The sequence below is a fragment of the Chlorocebus sabaeus genome, chromosome 6, assembly GCF_047675955.1.
Source record: "Chlorocebus sabaeus isolate Y175 chromosome 6, mChlSab1.0.hap1, whole genome shotgun sequence".
Lineage (NCBI taxonomy): Eukaryota > Metazoa > Chordata > Mammalia > Primates > Cercopithecidae > Chlorocebus > Chlorocebus sabaeus.
Window position 1 is genome coordinate 41032188 of NC_132909.1, and position 19265 is coordinate 41051452.

Below are 19265 nucleotides of genomic sequence, written 5' to 3' on the forward strand. Positions count from 1 at the left end.
CAGGCTGGTCTCAAACTTCCAACGTCAGGTGATCTACCTGCCTCAGGCCTCCCAAAGTGCTGGGATTACAGACATGAGCCACCATGCCTGGCACACAATTAATTCTGTTCAATGTAAATACAGCACCCAAAATTGTATGTGCTAGTGTTTATTCCCCCAATTTATACTTTATTATCCAGAAAAACATTACATATACACTGATGTTATGGATCTTATACCACTTTCTTTTGTCAGAGTTAGAGAAAACATTAGAGAATATTTCTGTGTTGAAAACTATTTTATTGAATAATTGCCATCCTGCTTATGAGTCAGAACCAGCTCTCTTTACTCTCTCCATTTTACCTTGAGTCAAATTAAAAATTCTGCCCATGACCAATTGGTAAATATGAGTGTTTGTTTGTGTTTTCCAGGGATCTCTGACATTTAGGGATGTGGCCATAGAATTCTCTCTGGAGGAGTGGCAATGCCTGGACACTGCACAGCAGAATTTATATAGAAATGTGATGTTAGAGAACTACAGAAACCTGGTCTTCCTGGGTGAGAATAACTTTAATATGCAATTCCTAGTATACGCTATGGGTTTCATTTTGCTGCAGACCTTTTTGGACTGAACAAAGGAGGATGAATGCGAGAATAAAGGCAAAGACAAAAGAATATATTTGGAAGAAGCGGTCAGGGGGCTCCTTGCTTCTAGTGAACAAGTGACCTGAGCTTCTATAGCCCTTCGTATTTATGGAGTAAAGGAGACAGGGAGAAGAAGGAGGTTGTGGTCAGCTGCTTGACTTAATGCAGGCCTGCATGACTGTATTCTTTGAACAATACTCTCCAGATATTCCAGTAGATAACCACAAGGAGCATGGCACCAGGGGTGACTGCCCTCAGTGTACCTTCTGGTGGTAGGAGCAGATGCGAGTTTGCCCACATTCTGCATTCATGATAAACAGTTTACTGTTTGACCATATAGCCTCCAGTGGAATGACCCTCAGAGTTTCAGCTCCTAACATTTCCCCCTTTCTGTTTATGCATTAATCGAATGAATGTAAGGCCAGGTTGGGCAGCTGTCATTTTCTGATTGCTGGTCCATCCGATTTTACAGACTATGAACAGAAAACAGAGACAGAACAGCATTACTCCAAGAACTACATATGAGATTTTAATGTGGTGCTTTAGATAGGTCCAAGGATTGAGGCTCTCCAAGCCTTTCTGGAATTCAGTCCAGTCTTCTAAAGAAGGCTGAAACTCTTGAGTTTGCCTATTTAAATCAAGAATTTTGTTTTGTCATTCACCAGTGTCAAAGGTTATGTTGGATGTGAAAGTTCCCTGCAAATGGGCTCTCACAAGTTCCCATGGATACTCACTTTGGTTATGTTCTAAGTTGGTTACACAAATATGAGTGTGATTTAAATGACAACACAATTGCTGTTGCAATTGAAGCTTTATACTTGTAGAACTGTTGAATAGAACTATGCAAAACTACAGAGGACATCACAACAGAAGTTATTAGTGTGACCAAGGAAACAATAGCAAAAACTATTATGCCTAAGCCTCTACGGGCACAATGACTAAGTTGAGTTAGAAGAAGTTTCATGAAATGCAGATTAGGGGTGGCAGCCGAAGGCTCGGACAGATTAACAGGAATCCATAGCCCAGGGATGCATCCCATAATGGGCCAAGATACGGGCTAATCCTTACTGGATATTACTGACACATCAGCTCCTGTTTCCATAAGCCCATAAAATTTCTTTTAATTTGCGCTACACAGGTGGGTCTATTAGAGACTGTGGGTTGTGATAGATGGGTTTCTCATGTAGTTGTGCTCCCAAACCCTTTATTTCTTCATTTCTCCTTTTGTGGACAAGAATGTAATTTGCAGGACGTAAGCAATAATTACACTATATATTCTCCTGGTTCAAAAACCCAAAGATCTTGTGACATTAAAACTACTTGAATTTCTCCTTCATAATCGGAGTCAACTACTCCTTGGACTACAGTGATGCCTTGCAAGTTAAGGCAGCTTTTGCCTAAAATTAGTCCCATGTATGCTGCTGGTATAGGTCCCCAAATAACATTGGGTACTTTGCTAGGTTTGTCTCCTGCAACTAATGTAATTCTTTCTCTGACTGGGAGATCTAATCCTGTACTTCCTGGTGTTCCTGGGGAGAGGGAATCAATGTTTCTCCTGGGACCAACCCTTAATATGGGGTTATGGTCTGAACTGCGAATGCCTTCATTGTTTGAGGGGCCTGGGTCCAGGGCCCCTTCTCGTTTCCCAACAGGGGGATGTCGTTCAAGCAGCACTGATTAGCCCAATGATTGCCGTTGTTACTGCCCAGTGATTCCCTTTGTTACAGTGAGGACAGAGTCTTGGTTTTTTTTCTGCTCAGGGTTGGGGGCACTGCATTGTGAGGTCCTTTCTGTCCTGAGATCTGGTGGCATCCCTTTTTGAAATGTCCAGTTTTTCCACAATTACAACATTTTCCCACTTGAGGGTTTGACTCTTGGCTCCTTTTAGATCTGTCAACTACTAAACTAGCCATTACTTGTGCTAACATTGTAGAACAATGAAATTCAATTCCTACATTCTGACAAGCTTTAAGGTAATTCCCCAAGCTTTTTGTGGATCTCATGGGAGCCATTACTCGCTTGCAATCTGCATTTGGGTTTTCATAGGTTAGAATTATGGTAAGCATTTCTGGAGCAGGGGCATGAGGGATCTGATGCCACACTGCCTCCAGCAGCCATGCAATAAATTGTTCCTAAGGCTTTCATGATCCCTGCGTGATATGTAGAAAGACTGCACTGGAACTCCCTCTTCAGGAATTGTTCTCCAAGTGTGCTTGGCGGCTAAGGCAGACCAGTGGTAAGCAGCCTCTGGGAATGTTAATTGTTGTACCAGATCTGAAAATGGGCCACTGCCTGTCATCATTTCTGCAATGTTTCCTTGGCCAGCGGTGTGATTCTGCCTCGCCTGGTCTGCACACATTTCTTGCCAATTTAAGCTCCATGTCAGCTGTGCCCTGGTGGATAAGCAAGTGCAGCCAAATGTTTTATATGAAAGTATGGGTGGTGCTTGGCTCTGAACACCGATTCTAACAGCCCTATAGTGAATTAACCATACTAGCTTTTAATTCTTTTAGTAATTTAAACTGTACAGGAGTGTGCTCATGTAAAAGATGTTGCGGATTGTTTGGATCAGTCCTCACAGTAATAGGAAAAGCACAAGGTCCTAAAGGCTCCCCAGTCACAGCAGCAGCATGCAAGATTATTTTGTATGGAGGTTTTTACTTCTGTTATTGCAGGGGGTGGCAGAGACCAATTCTCTCCTGTTTTCTGCTTAGCAAGTGGCCAATTCTCCCCTTTCTTTTGCTCATTATTTTCTATAGGCATTCTCAGAGGAACAAATGATCTTTTTAATTCTTGAGACTCAGAACCTGACTCCTGTTGTCTGACAGAATAAGAAGGAGACAGTGGCAGTAGGACTGTGCAAACCAAACCCCAAGCAGACAAAACAGAAGGGTCCACTTTAAGACCTTTTTGATGAGCCAATTTCAATCTGTCTCCTACTCTATTCCAGTTTTCCTCATTGATAGTGCCTGCCTGCAGAAACCATAAGTTATGCTTAATAACCTCCTGCAGAAGGTTAATGTCTGTGAATTAACTTGAGCTCCAGACTGTTTCAACAGAACTTTAAGCAACTGCACATAACGTGTTTCTTCAACAGACAAATTCTGCTCATGTTACCTTGATTCAGAAAGTTCCCATTCCCAGTATTTCTTTAGAACACTGACCTTATATCCACTGCTGGCAGTTTTGTCCCAGGGTCCCCGTTCATCTGGTCAATTTCACTTCTGCTCCAGCAGACCTTCTTCATTCACATCCTCGAAGTCCCTGTGTTCGGATGCCACTTTGCTGCGGACCTTATTGGACTGAACAAAGGAGGACGAATGTGGGAATAAACACAAAGACAAAAGAGTATATTTGGAAGAAGGGGTCAGGGGCCTCTTTGCTTCTAGTATAAGGGCCCTGAGCCTCTATAGCCCTTCATATTTATTGAATCAAGGAGATAGGGAGAAGGGGGAGGTTGTGGTCAGCTGCTTGACTAAGTGCAGGCCTGCATGACTCCATTCTTTGAACAGTCTCCAGATGTTACAGTAGATAACCTCAAGAAGCATGGCACCAGGGAGTGACTGCCCTCAGTGTACCTTCTGGTGGCAGGAGAATAAGCAAGTTTGCACACATTCTGCATTCATGATAAACAGTTTACTGTTTGATCATATAGCCTCCAGTGGAATGCTGAGTGGGTCACAACCCTCCGGCTTTCAGCTCCCAACACCATTTCTTTTTTGTATAATTTCTTTTTGATAATGTATGCTTACAGATTTCTGTTTTCAAGAAAATCATGGGGATTTTTCCATATAGAAAAAAAATTTCAAGATGTTTCATCTTGACCTGAACTTACCACATTTTTGAGCTGATCTGTGTCCTTCACTTTAGATTAATGGTAATTTCAAATGTTTACTGGCAACCACCAAGTTTTAATTCAGTAGTATCAGGTGATAAAATTAAGAACCTGCAAAATTAGAGTATTTTCTAAATATTTAGAAATTTCTGTTACTGTTGGGGACCAGCTTCAACACCACCTGTAGGGTACATGAAGTCCAGTGGCGATGAAGAAATGAGAAGAGTCAGGTTAAGAGTGCATGAAGGGTGGGGTGCCAGGAGGCCAGTTGCACTTTTGGAGGCTGCAAAAGGCATCAAGTTCTGGTCTCCACACTATTTATTGAGTACAGTCACTTAGATCTAAGAAGCAGATGTTCAGGGGTGAAACGGTGAAAGGGAGGCGGTGTGTCATACACCTAATCTATAGTAGTGGTAGTTTGGGTAAATTTTCTTTGTGCTGAAGCAGCATAAACTTAACTACTGATTTATTCTTTAACTTATCAGAGAGCAGCTGTGGGGAGTGGGCCTAACTGGGAGCCAGCGTATCTGGCCACATTCCAATGCTTCAAAGGAGTATCTTTCTCCTTGAGCACGGTGTTTATAAATAAGAGAGCAGGTCACGTGTGGTCATGGGAACGTGACGGTAATAAGGAGGCTTTCCTCAGAGACCTCCTGTGTCTTTCCACAACTTATTGTCCCATATTTTTGTGGCCAGTTTATACAGGCACCCCATAAGCCTTTTCCCCAACGTTTTATAATTTAGTATTTTGGGATAAATGTATTAGAATATTGTATTACATCCTCTTTACTGAGCACATTACCAAGTTGGTAATTGGAGAATATGAGCAAGATGCATGTTGTTCATTTTTAATAAAACAGGTATTGCTGCCTTTAAGCCAGATCTGATCATTTTTCTGGAGCAAGGAAAAGAGCCCTGGAATGTGAAGAGATATGAGATGGTGGAAGAACCCCCAGGTAGGTGAGAATGAATACAATAGACGACATGCATGAGAGGTCCAAGGTCAAGGAGAAAGCCAGTCCTTAAAGTGATACGGAAGCTGTGTTCCAAAATAAATAGTTTCTGGAAAGCCTAATTTTTATTTTTATTTTTTAAATTTTCTCTCACACAGGGGCATCTTCTGTCTTATGCTTTCAAAATTTCTAAGAATTCTTTCCCTTCAGTAATCTTCAAGTTTACAGTGACAGCCAAAGTACTGTTCATGGCGTACAAGAGAGTGTACAATCTGACTTTTGTTTGTTTGTGTTTGTGGACACACAGATATCTGCATAATTTTAAGATACTTCATGTTAAACTATCTTTTACATTCTCTTTTTCCATCATCTCTGAAATGTGAGACTAGTGGTTTCTGTATCATTGGGTTTTTTTGGCTCATTTTTCTGCACATTTCATCCTGTTTTTATTACTATAGTCTTGAAATATAGTTTGAAAGTATAAAGTATGATGTCCTGCTTTTTTCTTTTTCTACAAGATTGCTTTGCCTATTCACTTTCTTGTAGTTTCATGTAAATTTTATGATTGTATTTTTTATTACTGTGAAAAAAAACTGTAATATTGATAGAGAGTTCATTGAATCTGGAGATCATTTTGGATAATATGGCATTTTAACGTTTATTCTTTGAATTGATAGACATAAAATATATTTAAATTTGTTTGTTTTCTCATTATTTTTCATTGATAAATATTTCACTTTAAAACTTTTTCAGCTTCTCAGTTAAATTTGTTCTCAGATATTTATTATTTTAGTGCTATTGTAAATAAGATTGTTTTCTTCCTCTTTTATCAGATAGTTTAAGTGTATGGAATCATAACTTGTATGTTTTTATATTTTGCTGATTTACTGAGTGTATTTATTGGTTTGAAAAGGTTTTAATGTACTGTTTATGGTTTTTTGTAGAGAACATTGCATGATCTACAAACAGCAACATTTTACTTATTTGTCTTCAATTTAAATGACTTTAAAATTTTTTTGACTAATTTTTCTTCCACATCAAGTGTTGTGTTAAAATAGAAGCATTGACAATGGGCACAGTGTACTTTTGCATTGGTGTCTGAATTTGAAGGAGTAAACACCTTTTAAAGTTTTTATATGAGGCCGGGCGCAGGGGCTCAAGCCTGTAATCCCAGCACTTTGGGAGGCCGAGACGGGCGGATCACAAGGTCAGGAGATCGAGACCATCCTGGCTAAAACGGTGAAACCCCATCTCTACTAAAAAATTCAAAAAACTAGCCGGGCGAGGTGGCAGGCACCTATAGTCCCAGCTACTTGGGAGGCTGAGGCAGGAGAATGGCGTGAACCCAGGAGGCGGAGCTTGCAGTGAGCTGACATCGCGCCACTGCACACAGCCTGGGCAACAGAGCGAGACTCCATCTCAAAAAAAAAAAAATAGTTTCAAAGGATAAAAGTCTTTTGTTGGGCCTCCAGCGGAATAGAATGCCCTCTGGGTTTGTAGTAGAGCGGGGTTGTAGCTTGGCCACAAGGCAGCTGGCTCTGCACTAGAGTTGGCTTATTGTAAGGGGATTGGGTAGTTGTAATTCTCATTTTATTTTTGGACAGAGTAAATATCCTTCAGGACTTTGCTCAGTAGGGTAGACGGTAGGGCAGGTTTCTGCAGTCAGGTCTGCATATGGTGGGCTTTATATTAGGATGTGGATTAGTATGGCTTTCACCAAGTACTAGAGAGGATTTCTGAGGTCACTGTGGGTTTCTACATGGGCAGAAGTGGCCATGAACTGTGGCTTAGGAAGCTGGAACTGCTATTAGGACCACAGTAAGGACCAAGGTCTGCCGCCCTGCCATCATGGGTCTAAATGGATATCTCTCTCCAGGCTTCTGGAAGACCAAGACCTCTCACAGACTGTGGCTGGGAGGAGTTTGGGATGATTACACAGTCAGTTCAAAATTCTCAGTGGGGCCAAGTTGGGTGGGACATTTCCTGGTCTGTAGTCAAGAGCAGGGATCCTGTCGCTTGCCACCTGAATGAAAGCTTGCCTTCTGAAAAGGGTGCTCCTTGACCTTGGGCTCGGCAAAGTTTCACAATTCTTTCCCTGGATCTCAAAGCTCTCTTAAAGGTACTTATTTTTGAGATGGCGTCTCACTACATAACCTAGACTGGTCTTAATTTTGGCCTGAAGCCATTCTCCAACCTTACTGTACCATGTAGCTGTCATTACAGATGTTAACCATGATGCCCGGTTCTCTCATTAAGACGTTTTTTTCACGGATGACTGACAGACTTTCTTGGTGTTGGGGGTTAAGCAAATAGGAAACCTTTTTCTTTTTATCTGTTTCTAAGAGTGTAAATGCTTTATATCTATCTATCTCTTACAATCTTTGTCTTCTTGTGGCTGACTCATTTCATTTTGCATAATGTTATCAAGATTTATCTTCACAATTGGTAGAATATTTTCTGCTTTTTGAAAACTGAGTGATACTCCAGTATTTTTGTATTTCACATTTTATTTACTGAATGATTTGGTGACAGAAATTTGCATTGCCTTTACATATTATTACAGTAATAATTATTGCTCTGTAAATGACTCCTCATGTGACCATGTTTAAGTATATATATGTGTTGCATTCTGTTTTATTAGTCTAATTTTTCATCTTTATACCAGATTGTTTTAATTCTGTAGCTTGGAATGTCTTTTGAAATCAGGAACTTTAATGCCTACAACATTGCTTTATTATTATTATTATTTTAAGATTGTTGGGTGCTTTATTGTCTTTTGAGATTCTATATACTTTTAGGGTGCTGTTTCTATTTTTTCAAAAATGCAATGAGAAATTTGAAAAACATTTCATTAAATTTGTAGAATATATTGAGCAGGATGAACCTCTTTACAATATTAACATTACAACCTTTGCATAAGAGCATGCTCGAGTGTTTTGTTAAATTCATATATATATGTATATATTTTTTTGTTTGTTTTGAGACGGAGTGTCGCTGTGTCACCCAGGCTGGAGTGCAGTGGCCGGATCTCAGCTCACTGCAAGCTCCGCCTCCTGGGTTTACACCATTCTCCTGCCTCAGCCTCCTGAGTAGCTGGGACTACAGGCGCCTGCCACCTCGCCCAGCTAGGTTTTTGTATTTTTTTAGTAGAGACGGGTTTTCACCGTGTTAGCCAGGATGATCTCGATCTCCTGACCTTGTGATCTGCCCGTCTCGGCCTCCCAAAGTTCTAGGATTAGAGGCATGAGCCACTGCACCGGGCCATGGAATGTTCTTACATTTTTTGTGTCCTCTCTTATTTTCTTGAGCAGTGGTTTGCAGTTCTTGAAGAGGTCCTTCACATCCCTTGTAAGTTGTATTGCTAGGTATTTTACTCTCTTTGTAGCAATTATGAATGGGAGTTCACTCATGATTTGGCTCTCTATTATTGATGTATAGGATATAGGAATGCTTATGATTTTTGCACATTGATTTTGTATTCTGAGACTTTGAAGTTGCTTATCCACTTAGGGAGATTTTGGGCTGAGACAATGGTTTTTTCTAAATATACAATCATGTCATCTGCAAATAGAGACAATTTGACTTCCTCTTTTCCTATTTGAATATCCTTTATTTCTTTTTCTTGCCTGATTGCCGTCACCAGAACCTCCAATAATGTGTTGAACAGGAGTGGTGAGAGAGGGCATCCCTGTCTTGTGCCAGTTTTCAAAGGGAATGCTTCCAGTTTTTGCCCATTCAGTATGATATTGTCTGTGGGGGTTGTCATAAATAGCTTTTATTATTTTGAGATACGTTCCATCTATATCTAGTTTATTGTGAGTTTTTAGCATGAAGACTGTTGAATTTTGTTGAAGACCTTTTCTGCATCTTTTGAGATAATCATGTGGTTTTTGTCATTGGTTCTGTTTATGTGATTGATTATGTTTATTGTTTTATGTATATTGAACCAGTCTTGCATCCCAGGGATGAAGCTGACTTGATCTTATTTCTGCCTTCATTTCGTTATTTACCCAGTAGTCATTCAGGAGCAGGTAGTTCAGTTTCCATGTAAGTTGTGCAGTTTTGAGTGAGTTTCTTAATCCTGAGTTCTAATTTGATTGCACTGTGGTCCGAGAGACAGTTTGTGGTAATTTCTGTTCTCTTCCATTTTCTGAGGAGTGATTTTAGATGTGGTGCTGAGAAGTATATGCTGTAGATTTGGGGTGGAGAGTTCTGTAGATGTCTATTGGGTCTGCTTGGTGCAGAGCTGAGTTCAAGTCCTGGATATCCTTGTTAACCTTCTGTCACATTGATCCAACAGCAGGGTATTAAAGTCTCCCGTTATTATGTGGAAGTCTCAGTCTCTTTGTAGGTCTCTAAGGACTTACTCTGTGAATCTGGATGCTCTTGTATTGGGTGCATATATATTTAGGATAGTTAGCTCTTCTGGTTGAATTGATCCCTTTACCATTATGTAATGACCTTCTTTGTCTCTTTTGATCTTTGCTGGTTTAAAGTCTGGTTTTATCAGAGAGTAGATTTGCAACCCCTGCTTCTTTTTTTTTTTTTTTTGGGTTTCATTTGCTTGGTAGATCTTCATCCCTTTATTCTGAGCCTTTTGTGTGTCTCTTCACATGAGATGGATCTCCTGAATACATCACTTCGATGGATCTTGACTCTTTATTCAATTTGCCATTCTGTGTCTTTTAATTGGGGCATTTAGCATGTTTACATTTAAGGTTAATATTGTTATGTGTGAATTTGATCCTGTCATTATGATGCTAGCTGGTTATTTTGCCTATTAGTTGATGCGGTTTCTTCATAGTGTTAATGGTCTTTACAATTTGGTATGTTTTTGCAGTGGCTGGTACCAGTCTTTCCTTTTTATGTTCAGTGCTTCCTTCAGGAGCTCTTGTAAGGCAGACCCGGTGGTGACAAAATCTCTCAACATTTGCTTGTCTGTAAAGGATTTTATTTCTCCTTTACTTATGAAGCTTAGTTTGGCTGGATATGAAATTCTGGGTTGAAAATTCCTTTCTTTAAGAATGTTGAGTATTGGCCCCACTCTGTTCTGGCTTGTAGGGTTTCTGTAGAGAGATCCATTGTTAGTCTGATGGGCTTACTTTGATGGGTAACCCAGCCTTTCTTTCAGGCTGCCCTCTACCGTTTTCTTTTCATTTCAACCTTGGTGTATCTGACGATTCTGTGTCTTGGGGTTGCTCTTCTCGAGGAGTATCTTTGTGGTGGTCTCTGTATTTTCTGAATTTGAATGTTGGCCTGTCTCGCTAGTTTGGGGATATTCTCCTAGATGATATCCTAAAGAGTGTTTTCCAACTTGGTTCCATTCTCCCTGTCACTTTCAGGTACCCCAATCAAACATAGATTTGGTCTTTTTTTTACATAGTCCCATATTTCTTGGAGGCTTTGTTCATTTCTTTTTATTCTTTTTTTCTCTAATCTTGTCGTCTTGCTTTATTTCATTAAATTGATCTTCAATCTCTGATATCCTTTCTTCCACTTTATCAATTCAGCTGTTGATATTTGCGCATGCTTCATGAAGTTCTCATGCTGTGTTTTTCATCTCCATCAGGCATTTATGTTCTTCTCTGAAGTCGTTATTCTCATTAGCAATCCATCTAACCTTTTTTTCAAGGTTCTTGGCTTCCTGGCATTGGGTTAGAACATGCTCCTTTAGCTTGGAGGAGTTTGTTATTACCCACCTCTGAAATTTGTCAAATTTGAGTTTGTCAATTCATCAGACTTATTTTCCATTCAGCTTTGTTTTTTTACTGGTGATGAGTTGTGATCCTTTGGAGGAGAACAGGCATTCTGGTTTTTGGAATTTTCAGCCTTTTTGCACTGACTTCTCCCCATCTTTATGGGTTTATCTACCTTTGGTCTTTGATGTTGATGATGTTCGGATGGGGTCTCTGAGTAAACATCCTTTTTGTACATGTTGCTTCTATTCCTTTCTGTTTGTTTGTTTTCCTTTTAACAGTCAGGACCCTCTGCTGCAGATCTGCTGGAGCTTGCTGGAGGCCCACTCCAGACCCTGGTTGCCTGGGTATCACCAGTGGAGGCTGCAGAACAGCAAAGATTGCTGCCTGTTCCTTCCTCTAGAAGCTTTGTCCCAGAGGCCACCCACCAAAGGCCAGCTAGAGCTGTCTTGTACGAGGTGTCTATCAGCTTCTACTGGGAGGTGTCTCTCAATCAGGAGACACGGGTGGCAATCAGGAGTCTCAATCAGGAGACTTGAGGTGGCAGTCTGACCCTTAGCAGAGCTTGAATGCTGTGCTGGTAGATCCACTTCTCTCTTCAGAGTTGTCCAGCAGGGATGTTTAAGTCTGCTAAAGCTGCACTCACAGCTGTCCCTTACTCCAGGTGCTCTGTCCCAGGGAGATGGGTGTTTTATCTATATTCCCCTGACTGTGGCTGCTGCCTCTTTTTTCAGAGATGCCCTGCCCAAAGAGGAGGAATCTTGAGATACAGTCTGATCTTGCTGAGGTGCGGTGGGCTCCACCCAGTTCAGTCTTTGTGCTTTCAAGTTTTGTGCTCGAAACCCAGGGACCTGGTGTCATAGGCACCGGAGGGAATCTCCTGGTCTGCAGCTTATGAAGACCACAGGAAAAGCACAGTATCTGGGCTGGAGAGCACTGTGCTTCATGGTGCAGTCCCTAAACCCTTCCCTTGGCTAGGAGAGGGAGTTCCCCAACCCCTTGCACTTCCCTGGTGAGGCAACGTCCCACCCTGCTTTGGCTCCTACTCAGTGAGCTGCACCCACTGTTCAACCAGTCCTAATGAGATGAACCGGGTACCTCAGTTGGAAATGCAGAAATCACCCACCTTCTGTGTCGATCACAGACCAGAGCTGTTCCTATTCGGCCATCTTGCCAGCCTCCTCTATTTTGATTTTTATTACAGAAAGTGTGGTATAATAATATCCTACTATAATTATATTGCTCTCCTTGTGTTTCTTCTATTCTGTCAGTATTTGATTTATATATTTGTAATCCTGTGTGACGGACACACACACACACATATTCAAAGTTTTCACAGGTTCCCAGTTAATCTATTATTTTTAATATCTTTCTTTGTCTCTTTGGAGTTTCACTGTCAAGTGCATTTTATAAAATATGAGTCCTTGACTAAAAATTTAGCTTGTGTAATATTATTTTGACTTATTCCACTCTCATTTGATTAATATTTGCATGAAATGTCTACTTCCATCTTGCCACTTTGAGCCTTTTTAATATTAGATTTCAACTGACGCTTGTAGAAGGCAAGTTGGTTCTTGATATTTAAAATATTTAATAGGCCATGCACAGTGACTCATGCCTGAAATCCTAGCACTTCAGGAGGCCAAGGTGGGTGGATCACCTGAGGTGAGGGGTTCCAGACCACCCTGGCCAACATTGTGAAACCCCATCTCTACTAAAAATACAAAAATTAGCTGGGCGTGTTGGTGGACTTTGGTAATCCCAGCTACTTGGGAATCTGAGGCAGGAGAATTTCTTGAACCTGAAAGTCAGAGGTTACAGTGAGCTGAGATAGTCTCATTGCACTCCAGCCTGGGCAACAAGAGTAAAACTTTGTCTCAAAAGAAAAAATGTTAATAAATCTATAAAAAATCTGTTGATTTGAAAGTTAATTTTCCATATATTTAAATACATTTTGGAAAGTGAAGGCATTACTTTTATTTTATTACCTATTCTATTTGATTCTTGCATGTCCCTCATTTTCTCTCTCTGTCTTCCTTTGTTTCTTTCTGATTTTTGTATTGATATGCTTTCACTTTCTTATTTTTCTTTTGTATATGTATATAGTTTTTATGTGTGTGGTATCTTGGGGATTACATAAAACCTCTAAAAATACAACAGCATATTTTAATCAGGTGAAAAATTAACTTTGGTTGCATAAAAAATTCTTCCTGATTATGTCTGCCCTTAAATTTGTCACTGATGTTGCTAAGTTTATCTATTTATGTTGTATATTCATTTACAGATGTTTATAATAATTCCTATGCTTTTATCTCTCAAATGTTAGAGAATAATTAAAAATCTTTTCTGCACCATTAGAATAATGCTAGAAATTCAATTTTTTGTATGTGCATATCTTTTCTAGAAAATAATGTATTTTTATATGATTAGGTTTTGTTTTCTTGCATTATGTTATTTTCAGTGGTAAGAACTGCTTTCGGCATGTTTCCTATGGAAGACATATGCAGTCCCAATATACTTAAGAATTTAGTTATTTTGAAAGTTTCTTTCTTTTGTTTTTTTTTTCCTATTAGGCAGGACAGATTTGCTGATGGTATTATTCTCACTTGTTTGCTATTTTTTTTTCTTTTTTTTTTTTTTTTTTTTTAGGACTTTGACTATATCATGCAGTTCTCTTCTGGCCTGCAAATCTTTTATTGACAATTCACTGGTTATTTTTGTTCTTATCCTCATTTTTCTGATTTTCTATACTCTTTTGTTTTCCTATTTCACTCACCGAATGTTATTCAGTTTTTAAAATTAGTGTATACATTTTAATGGTTTCTTTATGAAAATTTTATAATATTTTTGATGAGATTATATTGCCCTATTTTGTATAGATTGTAATCTTTGAGATTTGGACATTTAAAAAGGCTACCTGTCACAAAGTTTATAATGTAGCTTTGTCCTGGCACAGTCAGAAAATAATGATCTTGGCTAGAGATTATGTGGGTCTCTCAAACGTCTTCAGATTTGTCTTGTCTGAAATTTTGTGTTTAGTTTTAGTTAAGAGAGCCTATTTATGTTTCTTCTGAAAAGTAATCACTTGGTACACCTGTTCTCTCTCTGCAGCACTGCAGTGCTCTGCTGCAGTGCATTTACCTTTGGTCTCAGCAGACTCAAAAGTGTCATTTCAAAGTATATCACCATATCTGTCAGCACTTTTTGTCGTGGGAGACAGAAACCAGTGTGTGGTAAATTAAATCGTATGTGCCAATATTTTACTTTCCTTAAACAAACAAACAAACAAGTTGACAATTTACTTCTGAAGGGACTAGGTAATATTGAGGAGCAGAAAGAGTTGTATTGGGTAAATTTAACAAACTTTTCTTTTTTCTATGTGGCTCTTTGCATTGGGCTTAATTCAGGCACTGCACACACTTAACTCATATATAAATTATCCTCATATGTATTTTGGTCTGTATGTTTTCATTACATTTATATGTCTATGAAGAATTAGGGCCTGTGTCATTTGCAATGTCATCTTGCTTATGTAGTTTGAATAATTTATAGGTTAGATTTGGAAACTATATTTATCTGAGTCTAATAAGTGGACTAATTTGTTGTTTTTATTTCTTTTCAGTTATATGTTCTCATTTTGCTCAAGACCTTTGGCCAGAGCAGGGCATAGAAGATTCTCTCCAAAAAGTGATATTGAGAAAATATGAAAAATGTGGACATGAGAATTTACAGTTAAAAATTGATTGTACCAATGTGGATGAGTGTAAGGTGCACAAAAAAGGTTATAATCAGCTTAACCAGAGTTTGACAACTACACAGAGCAAAGTATTTCAATGTGGCAAATATGCAAACGTCTTTAATAAACGTTCAAATTCAAACAGACATAAGATAAGACATACTGGAAAGAAACTTTTGAAATGTAAAGAATATGTCAGATCATTTTGCATGCGTTCACACCTATCTCACCATAAAAGAATTTGTACTAGAGAGAATTCCTACAAATGTGAAGAAGATGGCAAAGCCTTTAACTGGTCCTCAACACTTACTTATTATAAGAGAATTCATACTGGAAAGAAATCCTACAAATGTAAAGAATGTGGCAAAGCCTTTAGTAAGTTCTCAGTCCTTAGTAAACACAAGGTAATTCATACCAGAGAGAAACTCTACAAATATAAAGAACATGGCAAAGCCTTCAGCTGGTCCTCAAACCTTTCTAAGCACAAGAGAATTCATGCTGGAGAGAAACCCTACAAATGTGAACAATGTGGCAAAAGCTTTAGTGTGTTCTCAAGCCTTACTAAACATAAGGTACTTCATACTGGAGAGAAACCTTACAAATGTGAAGAATGTGGCAAAGCCTTCAGCTGGTCCTCAAACCTTACTAAACACAAGAGAATTCATGCTGGAGAGAAACCCTATAAATGTGAAGAATGTGGCGAAGCCTTTAAGTGGTTCTCAACCCTTTGTTGTCACAAGAAAATTCATACTGGAGAGAAACCCTACAAATGTGAAGAATGTGGCAAAGGCTTTAGTATGTTCTCAATCCTTAATACACATAGGGTAATTCATACTGGAGAGAAACTCTACAAATGTGAAGTATGTGGGAAAGCCTATAAGTGGCGCTCAACCCTTAGTTATCATAAGAAAATTCATACTGGAGAGAAACCCTATAAATGTGAAGAATGTGGCAAAGCCTATAAGTGGCCCTCAACCCTTAGTTATCATAAGAAAATTCATACTGGAGAGAAACCTTACAAATGTGAAGGATGTGGCAAAGCCTGTAAGTGGCCCTCAACCCTTAGTTTTCATAAGAAAAATCATACTGGAGAGAAATCTTACAAATGTGAAGAATGTGGTAAAGCCTTCGGCTGTTTCTCAGTCTTTAGTAACCATAAGTTAATTCATACTGGAGAGAAACCCTATAAATGTGAAGAATGTGGCAAAGACTTTACTACATTCTCAATCTTTACTAAACATAAGAAAATTCATACTGGAGAGAAACCCTACAAATGTGAAGAATGTGGTAAAGTCTTCAGCTCTTTCTCAGTCTTTGGTAACCATAAGGTAATTCATACTGGAGAGAAGCTCTACAAATGTGAAGAATGTGGCAAAGTCTATAAGTGGCCCTCAACCCTTAGTTATCATAAGAAAATTCATACTGGAGAGAAACTCTACAAATGCGAAGAATGTGGCAAAGCCTATAACTGGCCCTCAACCCTTAGTTATCATAAGAAAATTCATACTAGAGAGAAACCCTACAAATGTGAAGAATGTGGCAAAGGCTTTAGTACGTTCTCAGTCTTTACTAAACATAAGAAAATTCATACTGGAGAGAAACCCTACAAATGTGAAGAATGTGGCAAAGCCTTCAGCTGGGCCTCAAGCCTTAGTAAACACAAGAGAATTCATGCTTGAGAGAAACCCTACAATTGTGAAGAATGTGGCAAAGCCTTTAAGTGGTTCTCAACCCTTAGTTATCATAAGAAAATTCATACTGGAGAGAAACCCTACAAATGTGAAGAATGTGGCAAAGGCTTTAGTATGTTCTCAATCCTTACTAAACATAAGGTAATTCATACTGGAGAGAAACACTACAAATATGAAGAATGTGGCAAAGGCTTTAGTATGTTCTTAATCCTTACTAAACATAAGGTAATTCATACTGGAGAGAAACTCTACAAATGCGAAGAATGTGGCAAAGCCTATAACTGGCCCTCAACCCTTAGTTATCATAAGAAAATTCATACTAGAGAGAAACCCTACAAATGTGAAGAATGTGGCAAAGGCTTTAGTACGTTCTCAGTCTTTACTAAACATAAGAAAATTCATACTGGAGAGAAACCCTACAAATGTGAAGAATGTGGCAAAGCCTTCAGCTGGGCCTCAAGCCTTAGTAAACACAAGAGAATTCATGCTTGAGAGAAACCCTACAATTGTGAAGAATGTGGCAAAGCCTTTAAGTGGTTCTCAACCCTTAGTTATCATAAGAAAATTCATACTGGAGAGAAACCCTACAAATGTGAAGAATGTGGCAAAGGCTTTAGTATGTTCTCAATCCTTACTAAACATAAGGTAATTCATACTGGAGAGAAACACTACAAATATGAAGAATGTGGCAAAGGCTTTAGTATGTTCTTAATCCTTACTAAACATAAGGTAATTCATACTGGAGAGAAACTCTACAAATGTGAAGAATGTGGCAAAGCCTTTAGTAAGTTCTCAGTCCTTACTAAACACAAGGTAATTCATACCAGATAGAAACCCTACGAATGTGAAGGATGTGGCAAAGCCTTCAACTGATCCTCAAGCCTTACTAAACACAGGAGAATTCATACTGGAGAGAAACCTTACAAATGTGAAGTATGTGGCTAGCCTTTTCACTGTTCCTCAATCCTTACTAAACATTCATGTAATTCATACTGGAGGGAATTCCTACAATTGTGTGGAATGTGGCAAAGCCTTTAACCAGTCCTTAAGGCTTACTACATATAAGACAACTTACACTCTAGAGAAACCATACACGTGTGAAGAATGTGGGAAAGCCTCTAATAGATCCTCAATTCTTAACAGACTCTACAAACCAGACTCTACAACCTGAAAGACAATGCTTTTGGCAACACCTCAAGACTTTTCTGAATATAAAAGAAATCATACTGATGAGAAATCCTGGGAATGTGAAGAATGTGATAAAGCCTTTAAATGGCTGTCACACTTGATTGTAGGTAAAATAACTCATACTGAAGAAAACTGCTATAATAAACAGTGTGGCAAAACATTTAACCAATGCTCATGCCTTATTGCAAAGGAAAGCATTTATACTAGCCTGGGCAACTCTGTCTGGAAAAAAAAAATTGAATGCCACTAATATCTTCTCACATCTTATTAAACATCAGAGAGTTCATACTAAATAAAAGCATTAAGGGTGCAATTACTGTCAATAGATCTTTCAGAAAATAATTCTTAAAGTACAGAAGAATATTAATTTTGAGAAAACACATTACAAATATAAAGAGGGTTATAGTATATTTACTTGTATCACAGATTTTATTGTACACATTTTGTACTACAGAAATGAATTTATATTAATTGGACATTTGAATATAGTTTAAAAATATAAATTAAAAATTTTTTCTAAAAAGTGAAGGAAATCGTTTATTTAAAAATTTAGAGAGAATTTTACTCTAAACAGTTGCTTTAGAGTCTGTCTTTTAAAGTACTATACTATTTTGAACATTAAAAATCAACAGTCTATTTCTGAGTGCTGGGTTCTCAGCACTTAGATGTACTTACCTACATCTGTAAATGAGCAAGCCTTTTGAAATATATATATATATAAAGTATTAGTAGTCATTTTGATTGGTAAATCACAGTTGCATAAATTTATGGGCTACAATGTGATGTTTTACTATATGTATAAACTATGGGATAATTAAGTTTTGTTTAGTAACATATCTGTGAACTCACCTATCATTTTTGTGGTGGTACATTTGAAATGTCCTCTTAGTTATTAATATACAATACATTATAGTTACTATAGTTACCATCCTGTGCAATAGATCTCAAAACTTAACGTATTTGAAAGTTTTTACTTTTTGTCAGCTCCCTTTTCATAAAATTTATATCCTTTCTGAATGTGAATGTATGAGAATTTGCCAAGAATAATATTAAAAACAGTCAACCACTATTATAGCCCCAGACTGTGAATCTAGTCTCTCAATGTAGAGTAAATTAAGGAAGATTTATTTTTTTCAGCTGAGAACATAAGTGTATAAAACTAATGGGTAACAAACATGGCATTCATTGGCAAAAAATAGTATGACTAGATTCAGTGTGTAGCTATGCAAATGACAGTTCAACTAAATTAAGACGCTAATAGGTACATGTGAAACACATTGATGTGCAATGTGTTGCACCTCCACTCAGCACCTTTTTTGTGGCCAATTTGTAAAGATATCAATTTCCCCTGAGTGACGCAGAAAGAATATTGAAAACTGAAAATTCTGTGTTCAGAGTAATTATTGGGAACATGGTTAAAACATTTCTTCAATGTTATGAAAAGTTTTTATAAATATCACTCCACTTCAAAAGTCTTTTAGTAAAAGATTGTTTGTTTATAGTACTCAATTTAGATTCATAACAATTTCAATATTCCAGGAA

General features: G+C 38.3%; 1 protein-coding gene across 1 annotated transcript; it reads left to right on the forward strand.

The window, feature by feature from the left end:
* Positions 1–422: 422 nt before the first annotated feature.
* Positions 423–18352, forward strand: LOC103234282 (uncharacterized). Its single transcript, XM_073016720.1, is given in 6 exon segments — positions 423–537; positions 5320–5415; positions 14731–15248; positions 15333–15808; positions 16397–16676; positions 16761–18352. Coding segments are annotated over 6 exon segments (2010 nt in total). The 5' UTR covers positions 423–503; the 3' UTR covers positions 17367–18352.
* Positions 18353–19265: the final 913 nt, after the last annotated feature.